The sequence below is a fragment of the Zalophus californianus genome, chromosome 12, assembly GCF_009762305.2.
Source record: "Zalophus californianus isolate mZalCal1 chromosome 12, mZalCal1.pri.v2, whole genome shotgun sequence".
Taxonomy (NCBI): Eukaryota; Metazoa; Chordata; class Mammalia; order Carnivora; family Otariidae; genus Zalophus; species Zalophus californianus.
In genome coordinates, this window is record NC_045606.1 from 88,536,054 (window position 1) to 88,558,779 (window position 22,726).

General features: G+C 36.6%; 1 protein-coding gene across 6 annotated transcripts in view; it reads right to left on the reverse strand.

Moving 5' to 3' along the window:
- The window catches only part of CNOT4 (CCR4-NOT transcription complex subunit 4), a 145,285-nt gene that overhangs the window by 6,109 nt on the left and 116,450 nt on the right, over nucleotides 1–22,726 (reverse strand). For 2 of the 6 annotated variants that reach the window (XM_027573222.2, XM_027573221.2), the window contains exon 11: nucleotides 21,228–21,906. The exons of the other annotated variants lie outside the window; for them this stretch is intronic. In XM_027573222.2, the coding sequence (XP_027429023.1) occupies nucleotides 21,806–21,906 (101 nt within the window). In that variant the 3' untranslated portion in view covers nucleotides 21,228–21,805. Of the gene's footprint in view, nucleotides 1–21,227; nucleotides 21,907–22,726 lie in introns of those variants that run through there. 6 annotated transcript variants of the gene reach the window in all.

Consider the following 22,726-nt stretch of genomic DNA (forward strand, 5'->3'; position numbering starts at 1 on the left):
ACTCGATGCAACTTCATTTCCCTTTCTTGATACAGGACTTCACACTGGGGTGCCACTGAGAATGTACAAATCAGTAGGTCTAATGGAGAAAATATTGGGCTGAAAATTGCAGGTGGCCTGTATAGTCAGCTCTATACTGGTAATTAATACAACCTAAGGCATCTAAGTAAGTCTCTTAATATCCCAGGGCCCTATTTCATAAGTAGGAATAACATCTGCCTTACTCTCTTGTAGGGATAAAATGAGAGAAGAGAAAGCAATCTGAAGCCCATTTATTACTTGATAAATGCCTAATAACAATTTTTTATCAGTACTCAATACTAAATAGACAGTAAACTTTCCAAAAAGCCAAGGCAGAGGACTCCTCACTTGCCAGAAACTGGCTCTGTACAAACAGTCTCCTCCTTGGGAATGTAGGGATAACACCCAGCATCTTCACAGAGGGACTATATAGTTGATCTAAATGATAAGTCTTCTCACCACCAAAATATTGCAAAGACAAATAAGATATGGGAAAGCACCTTAAACTTTCCACAAGCAAAGCACAATGAAAATCAAGTTACTGAACGTATTTTCAATTAGAAATTAGATACTATTTGATTTTTAAAGCATTTAATTAGTTGTAGTATAATACATCTGGGAAGAACTGTATATTTTTAAAGGACTGCCAATAACGTTCAAATGTTTTATAATGTTAAAAAAACTAATTTTAGGGCGCCTGGGTGGCTCAGTCGGTTGGGCGACCACCTTCGGCTTGGGTCGTGATCCTGGAGTCCCGGGATCAAGTCCCGCATCGGGCTCCCCGCTCAGCGGGGAGTCTGCTTCTCCCTCCAACCCTCCCCCCTCTCATGTGGTCTCTCTCTCTCTCTCATTCTCGCTCTCTCAAATAAATAAATAAAATCTTTAAAAAAAACTAATTTTAATTTATAATTTTCAGATATGTACAACAAAATACTATTTTGGGGTCTAAATAATTTGAGGGCAGGAAAGCAGGTCAAGTTGTTTGTAGTAGTTTTATTTTTCAGTATAGAACTCAAAGACATAAAATTTAAAATACCTTCAAGGTGCCAGATACCACATTCTCATATGCCATTGAGTAAGAAGTATCAGTATACTTTCAGTTTCCCTGGACCAGCACAGCACAGAGAAGAAATTATGTCTAAAATTCGGCCAGCTTGCTGATTACCTAACACCCAGTCCATCACACGTTGGTCACAGCACACGAAGCAGGTTGACAAATCTGGTTTTTAGCAACAACAGCAACAACAAAAATTATAAAATGTATGTGTAAAGATGGCCAAGATCAAAGTTAAAGCAACTATTTACTGAAGGTGTACAGGATGCAAGGAGAACAAACAACTTCAACTTTGTCTCCCGTTCTCAAGGAGTTTAAAGTCAAGACGGTGAGACAATGTGAATACAGGAAATATTCGACGACGACAGTCTGGACAAGCAACAGAAGAAATGCCACTGGGTTGTATGTGATTAATAAATGCTACAAGGTTTAGTAAAAAGAGAGGCCAGTGAGGCACGCACGCGGAAATGTCTGGGGCGGGGGGTGGGTAAGGACAGGAGCAATCATTCATTCACAGAGTGGTTTTATTTACTCCACAGATACCTTGAGCCTCAAACATCCACAACACTAGACTTAGACCAACTACAAGTAGGATGCATAGAGAAAGGCATGTCTTATAAACAATGGCTCCACAGTTGACCCTGACGCAACATGGGTTTGAACTGCACGGGTTCATTTACGTGTGGATTCTTTTCAGCACAGCACTATGAAATGTATTTCAATATTTAAATAGATTTTAATATTTATATTAAACATATTTTCTCTTTTCAGTGCCTCTAACTCCTGCATTGTTCAAGGGTCAACTATATTATAAGATAAAATTAAGCTGTATTCTGACATCAGATCTTTGACAGAAAGTCCTAAAGCAGGAAAAGATGAATGGTTTAGGCAAGAACACACAGCATTGCAGTGGCTTAAGCGGGTTTCTCTTTCTGTTCCTCAGGTTAACTGCAATGTGTTCATCATTAGGAAATGCAAAACTTTGCTACTGATAGCAAAATTGTGGGAAAACCTGCTCTTTATAAGTTGTCACTGGTGACAAGCTAGTGAGTTTTTTTTTTATGCTAATACATAAAATCTTCACCTGAAGACTGATTTTCAGACTGGTTTCGGACTGCAAAACCATCTCAGGAGCCCCTGGGGAGGAAGCGAAGGGGCCAGGGCGCTAGGACAGCACACCCCCCTCCCATTCTGCTCTCATCTATGTCACACATGAGGGTGCCAGGTAAGACTGCATTCGAAAACCAGTACCTGCTGCTCGGCGTGAAGACAGGAGATCTGTATGCAATGACAACACGGTGAGAACAAACACACAGAAGGGGAACCTGAAAACAGAAGGCCATCCCAAGTATTCGTTTCCTCTAATACCGTCTCTACCACCAGGTCAGGATTTTCTGTCTCCTCTTGGAAGCCTTGCCTCTACCTTCTTTTTGGCACCACCTCTGTAAGGTCTTTTTGTTAGAAACACATAGGCCTTATTAATTAAACTGGCTAGCTGCAGCTAAATTCACAGACCCACCCATTTCTCTACTTTCATGTTTGCTAGGGACAACTGGCCCACATCCTCAGTCTTAGGCTACTCCATTCTTATCCGCCATCCCTGTGGCAGAGACATCTTGAATTTCAAGTTAAATTCCCATCAGTGCTCAAATCCTCCCCAACCGGGCAGCAGTCATCAAGAGTCCCAAATACGCCTAGAAGAGTTTATTCTGCTCTCCAGTTTTTAAGCCTTATCTAATGGTTACTCCTCAAAGCCTCGATTGGCAACCTGATCTTGTTTTCCAAAAAGCTTTTACCTTCCTTTCCTTTATTGCTGTCCTTTACAGTCAAAGTCAAAGGCTCCCTCCAGTGGCTAGGTTACTTAGGGAAACAAATATTTCTTGGTACAAGCTGTTGTACAATTGAAATTTAGTTCCCATTATGTTACTCTTGCCAGTTACTCTCAAATATTCATGCATTTTTAGAAGGACACACAGTCATCCTATCTCAGGCTCTACCCCTCTCTACGCCACCTCCCTACCCCACCTCACCCTGTTATATGTATGATTTCCTATCAGTTTTGGATGAAGTGCATCTCCATCAGGACAGGATTTTAAAAAACCCTAAACCTTCTCCAAACTTCAATAACATATCTCTAAGCAACTCAAATATAAATGAATTATGCTTGTCCTTATATGTTAAACCAAACTTTAAAGAGCATACAAAATTTCTCCTACCAGAACTCGAAAGCAAGCTTTATTGTATCGGCATGCTGTCCTTTTTAGGTGAGCCTCAGAAATAATTTCAATTTATAAACTAAAATTTGCAGGGAAAATGACTTTTGTGAATAAATTCCTTCAAGTTTATGAAAAAAATGTTATTCTACTTAAACAAAAAGAAATGACGCTCAGATTTCTAGGATTATGCTTATTATAAATCAGGACAGGCCAGTACTGCAGAGCAGATTTACTGGGGCACAAAATGTTAAGGATTTAATAGATTTGAAAGTAGAGATTAAACTAAGTGAAAAATCCTAAGAACGCAAATGAAAAAAAGTTCTGAGAACACAAGGAACTTGAAAAAAAGTAATAATAAAAAACAACCAAAATTTATTACTAATAGAAAGAAGCAGAAATGACATAAACAGGAATAGAGAGGCCGTGAGGGTCAGCTAAATATGGCCTTGGCTTCCTGGACTCTGCCTTTATTTCATGCTTTTTTCCCTCTTTAGAATGTTTTCCTGCTTTTTTCTAATTAATTTTTATTCACTCTTCCAAAAGTTTAAGTCTTTTCTCTTCCACTCAGATCATTCTAGAACAGTACTTGTGGCCTGAACCACACTCACTGGGCAGAGCAAACTGCTGTGACCCCACTATGGTTGCTGCTCACCCTAACTCACACCTCTCAACTCTATTGCAAGGCCTGTAAGGGTGTATTCTGTATATCCTTCAGCATGTTGCTGTCTTAGAAACTTGATGTGCCTTAAGATATCTGCTGAATCAAAGATCCAACTTGAGAAGAGCTGAAAAATCACTTTCCCCTAAAAAGGCTGTTTAATTCATATTTGTATAATGCTATGAATCAAATCATTCTCTCCAAAGAGATGCAAATCTTTCTGAAAGCAGGAATCAGCTAGGTTTGCTGGGGGGGGGGGGGGGAGCAAAAGGCTTTTCTGCATGTCAACTGAGGGAAAAGAGCCACTATAATGATATGTTTTCAATAGTGTTTGAGATGCATGTACACTTTTTAAAATCCAATGCACCGAAATTAAATAAGGAATGCTTGGGAGATACTAAATGCTCTTCTGGTATGAACAAAGTCCTATGGGCATAAAGAAGAAAACAAACTATTCTTCCATTCTGCATGCAGGTAAGTGGTGACTCGAGAAGATGACTGAAGAGGACATGGACATTCCATACAGAACACAGAGCAGTAGATCTAAACTACAGTAGAAATATTTCAAAATATAAGTAGATGTGTTTTGTACAATGTGTACCTTTTTCTTCTAGAATGTTCCTATAAGTCTATTTTAGGGGAGAATCAGATCATCCAATGAGAACCAGGAAAAAATCCAGCTGTTTGTTTTATGAAGGATCTAAGGAAGGAGAATCTACTTTTTTAAAATGGAAAAATACTTATGGAATGATGTCTATACATAAAGCTATATACAGAGTCAGGAAAAAGTACACTTAAAAGTTAATGCAAAAGATAAATACATCTCAGAAGCATTACAGACTGGATTAGACGGAACCTGAACCAGAATATAGAAGCACCAGAGCTAAAGGACCAGAAGGGCAAAAATCGAATCTAAGAAACCTATAAAATCTGAAAGTGGAAGCATAAAGGAAAGCATTCAAGTGAACACAAAACTGAGCACTATGAACAAAGCATTGTGAGGCAATGCAAAGACAATCAGGGGGGCTTATCATCCAGGGGAGCATATAGAAGTCACCAGAATATGGTTTCACCAAGACAAATGATAAAACTACACAGACATGGGGGGTTGTCAACCACCCCTAACATCTCTGAGGTCTGAATCTGCTAGAAGAAGATAAACCTAATAAAACTGACTTCCTGACAGTCTCTCTTTCCCAAGGTGGAAACAAGGAGGGAAACTTTTATTCTGGACTTCTGACAAAGAACTGGTTGGCTGTTGCAAACATAACAGAAGCCCTAAGAGTTTGTGACATCATTTTAGGATTTACAGAATCAAAAAATGGGAATAACTTTAGACTGGTCCTCTTGGATAGCAGGCATCCTGGCTCTTTCTGCAATTACCACAGTGCACTGCAAATACTTGTTTATGTGTAAGCTTTTGTCTACTAGACTATGAACTCCTCTAGGAAAGGAGCGTTGATTTAATGCTCTTCGTATATCATGAACAGTTCCCAAACCTGGACCTCAACAGGTATTTAATGTTCCCTAAACAAACAGCCCTGAACATCTGCTTCCAGATTTTTGGAGAAAACAGGTTTCCACAAAACATTAAAAAAAAAAAAAAAAGTATGGCTCAGGGTAGTCCCATGGTTATAAGGGACAATGATTCATAGGCCACAGAAGATGCTAAAATATGACTTTCTGATTATGCAAGAATAAATGATTCTAACAAGAAAAGAAACTGGGGAGAAATCTAAAGAAACCAATTGTTAACAGAGGGAGAATCACACAGAATTAGAATTGAAAAGAATGCTCAGGAAAAATGGATGGAGATAAAAAACCTACCTGTCTGTAATAAGAGTGTCATGATCCTTGAGGACTAAAATCAGAACATGTAATGATCTGAAGCTTGTGGACAATGTTGAAGGCAAGAAAAAGCTAAGTTTGGAATAGGAGAAAATTAGGAAAAGCCCCTGTGCAGCCTGGTGTCATAATGCTAAGCCCCAAGAGAAGGCAGGGCTATGCAGTTCCATCTTCATTTTGCTTCTTTCCATCTTCTTTATGAAAAGAGCACAATCCTCAAACCAGAATGGACAGATTAAGCAATGTGGAGAAGAGAACTGTAAATCAGTAAAGACGCAAAAGACAATAAAAGAACATCCACTCAATTTAAATGAGTTTTAAATCTTTAGGTGCAAAATGAATTAATTCTATTCCAGGGAATTAATCCTCACAGATGTGATCACAAAACCACTGTTAAGATAAGTGCTGGAAAAGGAGAAAATGGCAGACTCTAGAAGCTACATGCTTATAATTAGTTCTTGGGAAAATTTGAAACAGATTAGGAGCTGGATGATTTCTTTAGAAATGAGTGACAGGTTTAGCAAGCACTGCTGCTCTATTGCTTGCATTTGGGGGCATATTTCATGGAAAATAATATGCAGCATTCTGGCTAGAACCTTAGCTTCCTTTCAACTGAAGCGCACAGGAAGTTAAACTTTAATTCTCAAGTGGAAGAGGTAGGTAGTCATGGAGGCAGCTTCTACCTGACAACTGTTTTCCACTGGAAATGTCCTCTTTCTTTCTACCATGGTCTCTTTCCTTTCTTCTTCTGCTTGCTGCCTGTACAAACTCAAGACTTTGAAACCAGCTACTTTCCCATCCCACTGACACATCAACTCCATTAAACAAATGGAATAGAGGGATCAATGAGAGCCAAAATGCATTTCTATAAAGAAGCAATCATATCAAAATAATTTATTCCTTGAATGGGCTTTCTAGGATATCCTAAGTATAATATATCTTGAATTGAGCCGTTTCTGGTAAGTCCTCTGACGGTAATCTTTTGGGATAAGATGTAAAGTGTAGCACTGGGTAACAGCAGTGTTTAGATGAATTTTTACAAAACTTAAGGTACTGTGTGTCAGCCTGAAAGTTTCTGTGATACTATTCCATTTACAATTGCACCAAAACCAGTGAGATATCTAGGAATAAACCTAACCAAAGAGGTGAAAAATCTATACTCTGAAAACTATAAAACACCGATGAAAGAAACTGAAGATGACATAAAGAAATGGAAAGACATTCCATGCTCATAGACTAGAAGAACAAATATTGTTAAAATGTCTACACTACCCAAAGCAATCTACACATTTAATGTGGTTCCTATCAAAATACCAACAGCATTTTTCACAGAGCTAGAACAAACAATCCTAAAATTGTTTAGGATTGGGGAAAAACCTCAAATAGCCAAAGCAATCTTGAAAAAGAAAAGCAAAGGTGGAGGCATCACAATTCCGACTTCAAGTTATATTATAAAGCTATAGTAATCAAAACAGCATGGTACTGGCACAAAAATGGACACATAAATCAATGGAACAGAAAACCCAGAAGTGAACCCACAATTATAAGGTCAATTAATCTTTGACAAAGCTGGAACAAATTTCCAGTGGAAAAACAGTGTGTTCAATAAATGGTGTTGGGAAAACTGGACAGCAACATACAAAAGAATGAAACTGGACCATATTCTTATACCAAACACAAAAATAAATTCAAAATGGATTAAAGATCTATGAAACCTGAACCCACAAAAATCCTAGAAGAGAGCACAGGCAGTAACTTCTTTGGTATCAGCCATAGCAACTTCCTTCTAGATAGGTCTCCTGAGGCAAGGGAAACAAAAGCAAAAATAAAACTATTGGGACTACATCAAAATAAAAAGCTTCTGCACAGCGGAAACAAAAGCAAAAATAAACTATTGGGACTACATCAAAATAAAAAGCTTCTGCACAGCGAAGGAAACGATCAACAAAACAAAAAGGCAACCTACAGAATGGGAGAAGATATTTGCAAGTGACATATCTGATAAAGGGTTATTATCCAAAATACATAAGGAACTTATAAAAACTCAACAACCAAAAAGCAAATAATCCAATTAAAAAATGGACAGAAGACATGAATAGACATTTTTCCAAAGAAGCCATACAGATGACCAACAGACACATGAAAAGATGCTCAACATCACTCACCATCAGGGAAATGCAAATCAAAACCACAATCAGATACCACCTCACACCTGTCAGAATGGCTAAAATCAAAAACACAAGAAACAACAGGTGTTGGCGAGGAGGTGGAGAAAAAGGAACCTTCTTGCACTGCTGGGGGAATGCAAACTGGTACAGCCAGTGTGGAAAACAGTATCAAGATTCCTCAAAAAGTTAAAAATAGAACTAGCAATAGCACTGCTGGGTTTACCCAAAGTTACAAAAACACCAATTCAAAGGGATACACGCACCCCTATGTTTAGAGCAGCCATTACCTACAATAGCCAAGATACGGAAGCAGACCAAGTGTACATTGATTGATGAATGGATAAAGATGTGGTATAAATATACAATGGAATATTACACAGTCATAAAAAAGAATGAAATCCTTCCATTTGCAAAGACATGGATGAAGCTAGAGTATTATGCTAAGTGAAATAAGTCAAAGACAAATACCATACGATTTCACTCATCTGTGGAATTTAAGAAACAAAACAAATGAGCAAAGGGAAAAAGAGAGAGAGAGAGAGACAAACCAAGAAACAGACTCTTAACTATGGGGAACAAACTGATGGTTACCAGAAGGGAGATGGGCAGGGGAGATGGGTTGAATGGGTGATGGGGACTAAGAAGTGCACTTGTGATGAGCACAGGGTCATGTATGGAAGTGTTCAATCACTGTATTGAACACCTGAAATGAATATTACACTGTATGTTAACTGGAATTTAAATAAAATTTAAAAACCAAGTAAGTTTCTGTGATACTGCTTCCCTTATCTTTGACTCCATACTTTTTATCAAGCTCAGCAAAACCCACAGTTAATTTAAATATGCAAATGGAAGCCAATTCTAGAGATGACAGAATCAGTAATTAAAATTACAGCTATTTAATTAAAAATCATTGAATTCTTCACATAAATGTTAATGTTACCAATAGCATTTATCTATCTCTTTAAAATCTCGTAGTTCTTTCATAAGACAAACTTGTAAGATGGTGATACACAAACGGTATACTCTAACCTCATCAAATCGAAGCATAAAATTTAAGAGGTATACACATTCAGATTTTTAAAAATGTATTAGGAAAGTACAATATGAAAGAGATCTAACTAACCAGTCATATGTATGAAAAAAGGGTCTAGTGGTTTTACTCAATAGCTTATATCTAATATGACAAATGGGTAATGGAATGTCTAAAATGGTAACATTAAGACTGTAAATAGATGTGCAGTGTTTACATTAGCAATTGTAGGACAATGGGCAAACTGCAAGGGAAACCACTCTGAGCCTCAGTTTCCTCACTTACGAAATGGGGGTAATACCTATGCCCATAGGACATTTTTAAAAAAGGACTCTGTAAACTGTAGAGGAATATACAAATATATAGAATAAGAACAGTTTTAATGAAAAAAATAGATCTATTATCTGAACACATCAGGATTATTAAAGTGTGAGCTTTATATTTTAAGAAAAACATTTATTGTCCAATCAAAATAAATGCAGAGGAGAACTAGACTACAGAGAGAACTAGAATCCATGCTAAGTGTAAAATGGCTGGAAGGCCTAAAAATGCTTCATCTACCTCTAGAAGTTACCAGACAAGTGGTAACCGCCTTCACATATTTGACAAGAAGTATAAATGGGAAATAGATTTTGGTTTCACCAAAAGAAAAAATTCTTTAAGAATTATTAGTTGCCTTTAAAAGACTTTCTGAATTGTGTATATGTGCCTGTTTTAGGGGACGATGTACACACATTCACACACACATATGTATATTCATTTATGTATTTACGTATTTATTTATGGGTATCACAAATGAGAAACTGGAAGAAAAAAGTGTTATTAGGTGACATTCTTTTTTTTTTTAAAGATTTCTTTATTTGAGAGAGAGAATGAGAGAGAGAGAGCACATGAGAGGATGGAGGGTCAGAGGGAGAAGCAGACTCCCCGCTGAGCAGGGAGCCCAATGCGGGACTTGATCCTGGAACTCCAAGATCATGACCTGAGCCGAAGGCAGTCACTTAACCGACTGAGCGACCCAGGCGCCCTAGGTGACATTCTAAAAACTGTGAGAGTGCTTTGTGGGGATGGTGTTGAAGAAATAAGTAAACAGCAAGAGCCGAGATTTCCAGAGTTCAGAGACAAAGAAGACAGAAGAAAAGGTTTGATCGTGGAGTGGAATCGACAACGAATGCCACAGTACAACCAAGACGTAAGTTATAACTCATGTGCAAACGAATCTGAGTAAACGCTTCCGAAGTCTAGATGTAACACAAAGCACACCAGGTTCTGCAGGCCTCCAGAAGTATTCAGACACCAGTATCACTCTCTCAACCATTAGCTTTCACTCAACATTTTCTGAATGTCTACTCTGTATCTTCTTTCCTAAAAGTGATGCTGTTCTGCTTGTTGTTTTTTCTTTAGTGGTTCACTACAGGCTGGCCATTGTGAACAAAGTCAGTGATAGCTTTTGATTGTTCAGCGCCAATAAAACGCTTTTATGGGGGTATACGTTCCTCTTTGGGCTTGTTTTCATAACCAAAGTATTTTGCTACCTGTGCAGCAAATCCCCACATGGTTATGTGTCTACTGAAATACCTAAGATTTCTGATGTTCATAATTTTCCAAATTAAAAGATTTCCAAATTTTCTAAGTTATTAAAAAACACCAAACCCAGTTTTGTACTCCCTTTAATTACACAGCTTACTTTTATTTTGACAGTGAAGATCAGTCTCATCTTTTCCTGAAAGATGGCTCCTATCTTATCTTATGGATTTAAATCAAAGTCAGAAAAATTCCCAAAAAAGACTAAAATTATCCATGTTCTGAAACACGATTTTAATTGACAAATTCTTCATAACCCAGTTCTGAGCTTCATTCTTAGAAAGTATCATTTCAGACTTTAAAACAGTAATTTGCTTTATTTCTTAATTTCAGAAAAAAAATTCAGGAAATGAAATAGCTTTCTCATTATTTTATACTAAAAACTAAATCAAACAGATATGGGTATAGTCATGGTGATGTATATGGTAGTAAACATTTCCAACCCAACAGACCAAGCAAGCACACAACTTTAAGAGTTCTTCCTCATTGTACTAGTTACAAACCAAGAGATATTTGTTAACGTTTGGGATTCTTTTACAAATAAATGTTTGATTTTCAAAACAAGCATGTATATTGTGAAATTTAGCTATTTTAGCTATATGAAATGTCTGATTAAAAAAAGACTATTTTGCTGTTTCTTCCTCTATACTATTTATTCACAACTAGGGGAAATAAAAAACTTTTGTGCTTCCATTTCTCAAGTGATGTCTCAATTTAAAAAGAATTAGTCCTAGTAAGAATGCATCCTTTGCAGACCTACAAAAGATAATACTCCTGTGGAAATTGGCATTTTAAAAAAACCCTGATGAATTCAAAGGCTTAAATGCTCACCACCAGTCCACTAAGGGGCCTTAGTTTAAAAATCATTTAAAATATACATTTATTTAAGTGTTCATCCTTAGCTATGATTTATGATAGTTGGATCTGAAAAAGATTGCCAAAGATAGTCTTGACAGAACCAATTCTTTTTTTTTTTTTAAATTTTTTTTTTTTTTTTTTTTATTGAGAGAGAGAGAGAATGGTAGAGAGAGAGCATGAGAGGGAAGAAGGTCAGAGGGAGAAGCAGACTCCCCGCTGAGCAGGGAGCCCGATGTGGGACTTGATCCTGGGACTCCAGGATCATGACCTGAGCCGAAGGCAGTCGCTTAACCAACTGAGCCACCCAGGCGCCCTTGACAGAACCAATTCTTAATCAATGTTGAGCCCTACTGTGAAGGAAGCAGGAAGGAAAGAAGGGAAAGAAGACCAGGTGAATACATTCTCAAACTCAAATCAGAAATTCTTATTTCACCATATCCTGGACCTTTATACTGAACTAGAACTATCATTTCAGTGAAAAAAAAAATTAATTCTATTAAAAATTACACATATTTGTAAAACACTGAATTTTAGTCATATTGTCTGGAAGTATTAAATGACTTTTAAAAGAGCTAAATAACTCAGAAGTTGGGGAAAGTGGATAATACCGGTCTTACAATGTCAAAAATCTTTATCAATTCAACATTTAACAGTTGCAGTGATTGTTAATCTACTCCAAAACTCAGACTATGCTTACTGTTTAAATGTGCTGTTTTAAGAGAGAAAGAAAAAAAAAAAGATCACTTAAAACTAAATGCCGGTTTGGAAATAAGCTGAAAGATGGTAGACTGGTTCCTGGGGCAGTAACTGGGAGATAAATGATCATAGAGACCCGAATAAGCACTCAGCAGCCTGAGAGGGAGAGCTTTCTCCTGTGAAAAGGGAAAATTCGGGCCTGCTGGGGATGTTGTAGGGTAATCATATAGGGAGTGCACATTAAGATCTAGTAGAGCATTCCCTCTCTAATTGTGAAAAGTTATACAGGGAAAGATGATTTTCTTCTTTATCCAAAGAAAGGAAAAAACCAAATAGAGAAGTGAACACAAGGTGTTAATATAAGACTCATGGTGGTCAAGAATTAAAACCTGAAAGTGTGTTATAAAACAGAGGTTGCAGGGATGTATGTATGTATTTGGAAATTATGAGATCTTTGCTTATTTTACTAATCGGCTTCATTCCAATCAAGTATCACTTATAAAATAGGTGAGGTCTTGGAAGTTTACACGTAACAGCACTGACTGTGCCAAAACTCAAGATATGTTATATCTATCTGGGTCTGGGGAAGGCCACAGTTACTTTAATTAATGAACAGTTTAGAAGTAAAAAGAAACATATCTGATAGCAAATCTTACCCTAAATTGGGGGTTGGGGGGGGGGATGCCCGTTAGGGCATATATATCATTAATCCATATTTATAAGTTTTAATTAAAACTCATTTTTTAACATAAGTGGAACAATGGTATGTAACCCAACCTTCTGCTTAAAGCCAATGACATACTTCCTACTTTGGCTGATGAATTCATAACCCTGGGCCTCCTTTACCTTTAGCTGGATACTCAATTTATAGATGTAATACAGGAAAAAATAAACAGCTTCAGGGTATCGGTCTTCTTACAAATGCCAACATAGAAAATGACAACACTTAAAAAATAACCCAGTAATGTTCCAGATCACTATATTCTGCTCCGTAGACACATGATTTCAGTATGCAAGACTGATAACAGAGTGTAAATGTTAGCACAGTCCTTGGGATAAGATCTCACCATATAAGGAAACAGCACTAGGCTACAAAAGTTGATTGCAGTCAGCTTTCCTGCATTTCTTCTTGGAGATGGTGATGGTATTATCATCTTTAAATCCTTGTGGAGCTTTCCCTCTGTTTCATTATGCTGAAAACAACAACCTCCTTGATTGAAACATTATCAGCAGATATGCTATTGTTTTACATGGTGTAGCATATAGCAGTTCTTCAAGATGAGTCTGAGATGACAGCTTTAGTGTGAGTGTAGTACATCTTGGTGCCATTACTATAAGTTTTTTGTTTTTTTTTCATTCTGTAATATTAGAGATGTCACCAGTCTAGTGATCATGCATGCTGCTCCTTAAATGCTCTTTGGTACTGCAGAAAAATCCTGGGTAAATTTAATTCCACCTCTGTTTTAATCTTTACTTTAGTTCTGACATTGGTAATTAGTTTAAGTCTACATTACGAGTACCTGCTAGGTTACACCCCCCTCCACCCATCACTAATGTTACTCCAAGACCAGTGGGTCACATTTAAAACCAGTTTCCACAACTTACAGGATCTGTGATAACAGTCGTCAGTAGATGGACACTTTGAAAGCCTTCATTATTTGCACTGACATTCACAGTTGAAAGCCCTTGACTTGCAAGAACTACTATAATAATCAAACCGTAAGACACAACAAAGTTTACAGAAGAGATATATTCTGAATCTTGAAGTTTTCTTCTCCTTGAGTTACATGTTTGAAGGCAAATTCAGATGGTGAGGGCTAAGAGAACTTTAAATTGTTGTTAGAATGTGATTTTGGGCAAATCACAATCCTTCTGAGCCTTGTTTATTATTAGCATTATTATTACTTGGTCTTTAAAAGGCAGATTGTTAAAGAGTATGTCCAGATTTCAAAGCTCTGAAATTTATTCTAATAGAAGTTTTCTTATTATCCTTAGGCCTGTCCAAACATGGGACAGGTATGCTTACTAGTGAGACTGAAATCTGATGAGAAAAAGCTATGAAAATATTTGTTCAGATAAAATATGGCCAGGGGTGAGAAAGGCATCAGTATTATAGCCTTGCTGCGTTTAAATAGGGTCTTTATTTCTTTAAAAAAAATTTTAGAAAGACTATAAATGCATCATTTATCCTGAACATATGAATTAAGCAGAACATAACAGGAATAAATACATGAAACGTCGCAGAAAAATGGCCAGAGACTTTTTCCTCTGCTACATTCACTAAGTGGAGAATTTTAAATGAAAATTATTAAGTATAAACAACACACGTGCACACACACACATTCACCCTCACACCCACAGAGAGTGCTACGCTTATAGTATACCTCTGCTAAGCAAACCTTTTCTTACATGATGCTAATCAAATGTCACAAATAAAGATTATTATTGCTATTTCAAAACTACTCACATGGTTGTTTCAAACATTTTTACCTACTCAGGAATACATGTATCCTAAAGCTTTATTACCTATAGCTCCTTGCCTTCCTCCCTTTTATAAAGGGCAGTATATAAAAGTTGCCTCACCCACAATCTTAAGTATTGTTGTGAAGAAGTATGGGATATCCGAAGGTTTAATATTTGCCTTTCAGCCTACAGGGTAAAACATTTGAGTCCAGGTGCACACAGCCCAACAAAGAATAAGCCAAAATTCTCACAGATGGAGTGGGTTATTTATTTTGCTCTTGTAACAGTGAGATAATTAAAGAACAGTACTAGACCACTGGATTGTACACTTTAGTTATTTGTATGTTGTGTGAATTTCACTTCTATTTAACAAAAAAAGGTACTGGGTGCTTTAGAAGCTTTATACATTTTATGGAGGTGGGGGAAGCTTTTGTAGTGTTGCTTTGTAATAGAGCACAATAGCGGGTCTGAGTACCAAACAGGAGCTGAACAACAAAACTGTTGTAAGCACGGTACCTTTCTGGGTCAGTTGAGAGCTTCCAGGAACCCTTAGAAGAATCGCACATGTGAAGTGGACTAAGAACAAAGTAAAGTCAATAGCTGCCATAGGAAGCATGGTCTGAAGGAACCTGGAGAGAACGGATCGGTTCTTTCAGTACAACTTCCATCTGGAAGTTCCATTTCATGGAACTTCTAGGTACTTCAGTTCAATTCTCAAGCAGCTTAGATTGCTTAGGCTTTCCTTCAGTTCTAGGTACCTAACAGGTATAAACCAGATTTTTGTGTAACTCAAACCCAGGGTAGACTCTCTGAAATCTTACAGAACAGAATAGATTCCCTTAATGAATCTTGAATTCTCAAGAGTGATTCTTTGGAAAAAGCTCCTGACTAAGGAAGCTGGTATTAAAGGCTGGTACCCCCAGCAATATATGGTTGGTAAGAGTAATACTCATGGCAGCAAATCACAGGGCAGAAAGGAGATCGAAGGAGCAGTGGCCTCTTGATCCATCAGCATGGTTTCACAAACAGTATTCTTGAACAAAGACTTGTACTTTGAAGTATTATCGCTTTTAAATGTCATAGTTGATATATCAGCTGAGATATATGGATCAAGTCCAGTGAGTTAAAAAAATACGTTGTCAGTAAATTAAAAATGCTTCCAAACTAAGTATATTTGCTATTAACTGAATAAAGAAAAAAATGTAGATCTCCATTTCACTTTATCTTCAGCAACTTTCCCTAGAGGTCACATCTAAGTATATAGAATATAAGAATAGATTAGTTCAATGACTTGTAGGTTTATATGTATCTATTCTCTTTAGGGACAAACTGTCAAAATATTTTTATAACCTGTTGTAATAAAATTCTGACTTTCTCTCTCTCCTACTCTTCACCAATCTACTACTTTTAATTCCAATGTGCTATATAAATAAAGCACAATGACCCAGTACAACTAAGTAAGAGGAGTTGGTTCTTTTCAATTTGTATGTGTGCTTGGGAGAAACTAGCTCATATTTGGGCTCTTCAACTACCAGACCTACCGCCTCTAAACCTTCCACATCATAAATAACATGTTCACCATCCCTTACACTCACTGGCCTTACCTACACCTGTCCAGTTTCATCCCTGGTTCTTCCCAAGCCTTCCCCTGCATTGTGCTTCCTGTGCTGAGGAAGGAACGTTTATCCCACGGGGGCAGTTTTCCTTTGGGTCATCAACTTAAAAAACCTGACCCAGGATTCCCCCAAGCAGTATCATGCTTTCTACAATCCTCTTTCCTGCAGTCTGCTTTCTCACTCTCAAGAAATGGCTGGAAGGTAAGTGAGTAGAGTTTATGAAAGCTAACTGCCTTTCCAACCCCCAGCTCTGATGTTACACATTTATATACCATCCTTTCTCTGGTTCTCACTCAGCACTGAACCGTCATCATGCTGACCACAGTACCCTAATCTGTCATTCCCTTAACAACACTATACCTGTTCTTTGACCTCACCAAAACCTAAAGTCACTGAACTCCCTTTAACACACACTATTGGTTCTTTTCTGCCTTGGTGGACTCTTCTTGACCACAAGATTAGGTATTTCAATGTTGTCTTCTTGAGTATCTTTGTATCCTTTTCTTTTTCCCCTTCTAACCAAACTCTCAATATTTGCTTTGTCTATCCTTGATGCTTTGTGCAGAACCAGAGAAACACATACAAAACCATACATATTTGGATTCTGAAATTTTTTAATTTGATCTTTATCTTTACCCAGCAATTCTTGAATTTCTGATGTACTTCTAGGCTTATTCTCACAGGTTTATTTAAACGCCTTTCTTTACTGAGTCCCAACTCCACTCTTCACCCCCATTCTCACACAATATGCATTCAATAATAACTGATTAAGAGTCCCTTCTTGTGTTCTCATTTTCTCTAATCTCACCTTCTCTTTCCTAGATTTTCTGGTTGTCCTTACAAAGAACAATGCCCTCTTCTCAAAAATAAGTCCATAACCTCATCTCAGGAGCTTATCTCCTCCCAGCACTAGAGAAATCTGCTACCCTACTGGATTAGTCTGCCCTCTCTTTAGCACTGTCCATGTCTTCTTCTCAAATAGCTCTATATGTTCTGCTTTTAAATATTTAAATATCCACCTTACCTTAAAGCAATGCATTCTAAGATCTACCACCCTTCTGGTAAGCATCTTGTCTTTCTCTTACCCTTAAGTGCCAAATGTCTTAAGTAAGTAATCAATGGTTGCTGCATCCATATCCTTGACTTTTCCTCTGAATCCTAGGAATCTGATTTCCATCTGTACCTTTATGAAAGTTACATTTTTAAAGCTCACCAGACACCTAGGCCTTTTCTTAGATCTCATGTTTTCTGGCTTCTAATTCATTAACTTCTTCTCCATTCCTATTATTACTGTTCTAATCCAGGCCATCTTATTTGTACTGCCCAGCAATATACATACCGAAAACTGTTTCCTAAGTGGTCCTAATTTCAAGCAAACACATCACCAAATTAATCTTTTTAAAATGCTACAGTCAAGTTACATCTTCAGCAAAGAACCTAGAGTTCTCTATCACTGACCACATCCATTATCAAGACTAAACTATCCTTCCCAGTTTTTAAGGCTTTTGCACACTAATTCCACCTTTCTGTATGACCTGTATACTCCACCTTTCTCTATGACCTATATACCTCAAACGAGTCCATCTTCTTACTGTCCTTCTCTCCTAATCACTAGAGACCACTGCAATCTCTGTCTCTGGTTCTTTGTTCAGTCTGTTCCCTTTATTGTATTTCCCCCTTATATCATTTAAATTTCAGCCATCCTTCCAAAAAAGCCCCAGACTTTATGAAGCCTCTCCCTGAACCAGCTTACATTAGTTTTTTTAATTCCCATTTTCACTTTTTTATCAGCATAGTGTTTGATTAGTTCGCTAAACATTTCATGTGTAAATACCTGCATATATTACTGCCATTTACTCGGCACAAGGAGACAATACAGTAGGTACTCATTCAGATAAAAAAGGTTGAGAGGAGAAAGATATAGCACTAAGGGCAGAAAGACTAGCTTGACACTGGATAACTAACTTTGGTCCATATTTTATAGAAAAAAACATATATATCATTGTTTTGGGTTATCACCTCTTTATAAGATAATCTTTTAAAAATGTTATTGTGTTTTTAATTGCATGATATCCATCTCTTAAAACCAATTAAGCAAATTTGGGAAAACTTCAAGATCAAATAAACAAAAATCTAAAACCTTATAACTCAACAGGATAAAACATCCCCCAGTTTTTAATGTATGCACAAATAACACAATGGTCGTCATTTTGTAAGATTTCTATGCACCTGCAATTCATTCCTTTTTCTTGGCTTTCTGAAGCAATGCCTCTGTGGGAGTAGCTCCCTTATGGACCTGTGTTACAGCAGAAGCTCTGGCAATCCTGAAGGTGCTTGGAACACCGTACAACTAGGAACAATGTCAGTAAAAAATGTGCACAGACACAATGCATTCGAGTGTTTTCTTTGAAAGAACACATATATAGAAAGCTCTATTTAACACCTAGAACACTAAGAGAGACAGCATACACACACGACTAAGATACTGAAGTCAGAATCGTGAATGTATGTCTTCCCTATTAAGATTTTTTTTCACTCCCTCCAAATTATCATGTATTTTAAAATTTGGGGTATTAATATTTAATGCCCTATGTTAGTGCCACTGTCAGAGCAATGAATAATAAAATGAGTCTAGACCACTGTGGAGGTACTTGTTAAAATATATTAAGAGCTGACCCTACAGAAACAATCTGAAATAAAACTGTCATTAGACTGTTATCCTTGATGATGGGATCTATGCTTTATTCAACCCTCAAGACCTAACTAAAGGTCACTATACAGAATAGGCACTCAAACATCTGACTAATATTTTGTTGTAATAAGCGGAGAGTATACAAAAGCACCACCGGGAAAAACAAAATGTGACAGAACGAAAAGGAAAATATTATTAACCAGAAAATATTCTCTAATGGAATCTTTAAGAAAATAAAAAGAGGCACTTGACATTCATCATGACTTAAATCATTCACTCCAGGTCTCTATTTCCTACAGTGGCACTAAAGCCATTTCAGGGTAGCAGTTCTTAACTTCTCTTCCGGGGGTGGGAGGTGGAGTGGGGTGTCACCAAGCCCTTTATAAATTTAGTAACTATTGATTTTCTCCCCAGAAAAAAGCAGACAGCTATACATACCTACAAATGCGTAACTTCGCTAGTACACCCAAAGGGTTCTGAACTCTGGCATTTACAATTAGGATGTAAAAGCATAAAAAGCTTCCCTTGTGCATGACACATTCATCATGCAGGAATTTAACAAAAACTAATCTGAAGCTTTTTAGAATTTTTCATTCTTTACCATCATTAGGCTTCATCAACTTACTTGCTATGTGAAGCGGTATTTTATGTGTTGTGTAATTTCTTCTGTGCTAATATAATGAATTACCACTATGATTTCAAGACCTCACTTTAAAAAAAAACACACTATATGAAATATTAGGTAAGCAAAATGGTGAGGCTTATTATTCTAGGCTCGAAATTATGAAGTTAAAGGATAATCTTTAGCTTTTCAATGTGAAAATAATTCAGTTGAAGCCTAAGTGCCCAAGACACATTTTCCTGATGTATGGTGTGTGTCAAAAGTGTGAAGGATGGAGAAGCAGGCAGGGAGAGAATTTTGGATTCTAGCAAGTCTAGACAAACTATCTGACGGTTTTTTTGGCCTTGGCTAGGAAGGAGAAAGGAGAGAGAAAGCAACCACAGCAAAGAAGCCTTGTATAACAGGTGTATCTCTCTCTCTCAACACAGAGAAGTAAAGTAAATGGGAGGAACCATTTGTCTTGGAAAAAAGATCCAGGTGATGAAAGGCTTACACTGATGGCTGGAGAAAGCTACATACTAGTAAGCTTCATTATGGGAAGCCCAGAGCCTAGGAACCTTAGCACCACAGGAGACATTAAGTGGATGTCTTTGCCTCTTAAAGCAAAAATGAAACCATAATTAACCTATGATAAAAGGTTTTCGTCTAATAAGTCTATAGTAATTTACTTGTATTTTCTCAATTTCTTGTAATGCTGCCCTACAGTCACTTTTGAATAGAAATTAGAGATTGTCACTTACGCAGAATCTTACAAAAATAATTTAAATGGCTAGTTAGGTGTTCCTACACACCTCAGTTAACCAAATCAAAGGGTATCTAAGAATAGATTTTAGTTTACCCACTATACCTGAGGACAAAGCCATTTCATTTGCTGTATTATAGCTAATAGAAAATAACCAGACTTCATATAGAGAGGTAACCTCGAAAACTCCAACATGATATTAAGTAACACAAATAACGTGTTTTTAAATAATAATTATTATTTTAAAATCCTTAGGCTTTCTTTCTTGGTAGTCACATTACTCTTTTAATAGTTTTAACAAATAAAGGCATATCTTTTATCACAATTGTTTCTTGAAAACGTAAAGAGGAGAGCTGACTTTCCCCGTTCTTCCCAGATGCTTAATTTAGGCAGAATATGGTCATGTTTTCTGAATCAGCTTTTGTCCACTGCTCGGAATTGAATTCAGTTTATTTGCTTTCATTATCAGCTTTAAAACTATTTCAAAAAATTGTGTATTATCCAAAAACATCACTTCACATTATGTCCTAACAAAGTACTTCACTATCCTCTGTGATCAAAATTATCTACGACATCTTACATGGCCTAATTTTAGAGGATCCCCAATCTCTTCTCCTCCACCTTAGTCTCATTCTGGCCAGGTACTTGTAATAATAGCTTTATTATCACATTTCATTATTAAACAACGAAGTTTCCAAACAGATATCTCACAGAACTACCGTTTGTTCAATAAAAATGTTACACTACTATGGTTGCTTCTCACATACAATGTTTACCCCATATTCAAGTTTCTGATAAATCAACTGTAAGTTGAAATTCTGTTTCTGAGGCATTTCCTGGTATACTAGGCAGTGCATTAGAAAAGAGATATTGCATTTAGTCTATAATAATTAACCTTCTATATATAATTAACAACCATTCAAAAAGAAAGTGCAAATGTGCAAATGAGAGACAACAAAAACAGTTTCTAAACATGTAATGCATTAATATAGGCTATAAATCCATACAACTAAAAATAATTGCTGACAACATCCTTCTGAGCATTAAACAACACCACCAATTTTGTTTTATATGTTTTCTTTCTTCTCAAGTATTCAAAGAAATGCAATAGACATTATCTTAATTTTCAATTTTTTCACGAGTATATTAGGATATTACCATTTTTTTTTCACAAATCAGAAAACAAGGAACTACCATTATCTTTGCATAATTTCAATTATAGAGCCAAAACAAGAACAATTCTAGCTAATCTCATCTGGGATCTTAATTAGTACTACAAGTTTATTTGTGTGAGTTAAAAATAGTATCACTCATGAGAAACAATGCCAAAATTATTATGCTAATAAATCGTGTTAAAGGCCTAATGAAGAAATACTTTAGCAACTATGAGGTAACACACTAGTTGTAGGCATGAGGAACGTTTATATTGGCTCTTTTGGGTGTATACATTAAATGCAAAATCAGAAAGGAATCATGCAAAAATCCGGTTGCCCATGCAAGCACCCCAGAGTCTAATCCTCTCCTCTCAGTTCTGTTGTCAGGCCACAGTAGTGTGGAGACTTGTAGGCTGCTGTCCTTGTTGTAATGAATGGGAAGAGGCTGACAGTGGCATGGTCGAAACCTTCACCTCTTCTTCCCCTGTGGAAAAGTCAGTCATGGTCTAGTTATGGGTGACTAGATTTGTTAACAGTCCCTTTAAAAATGATTTCAATATTTGGAATACTGATACATATATAAAATACATGCTTAATGGCTGGAATCCGGGTGTGAAACAAGACATGAATTTTAAAATATAAACTTATCAAGTACCTAGAAAGTAGTTACACTATAAACACACCCTTCAATTTAATACTATGTCAGATATAAGAACAAATTTAATAGATTTAGGATTATAAATAGACAAAAGGAAAAAAAAAAAGACCAGGAAAGCCATTCTTTTCCAAGCCAATTGGACCCCTTTTAAATTCAGATACTCCTCCTAACAGTATTTTGTGAAAAAAATTGAAAGTAAGTTCACAGATGTGAAAACATGTTTTCAAAAGGAAAAATGACAAATCCATGTTTTAGAGGTAGAAATTATGTTTATAAAAAATAAAAAGATATAAATATTAATTCAGCAAATTACCAGACAGCATCTGAAAATTCACTGTGTACTTCTGAAGGAATTAGCAAAGAATAAAATGCTAACAATACAACGATCCAATTGACTGAAAGCGAGATGACTACTTCTAGGTCAGAGAACTATACACAAAATGAGATCAGTTCTCCTAATTATAATTGATAATTACTGGACTGAAAGTGACTTGTTTCACACATGACTCAAAATCCAATCAAGTCACTGTTAAAATAGCTAATTCAGTAATAAAATTTAAAGAAAAATGTCCTCTCACGAGTAAAATTTGAATAAACAAAAACATGAAAAAAATCCAATCCTAAACAGTTTCAAGTATTTTTCTAA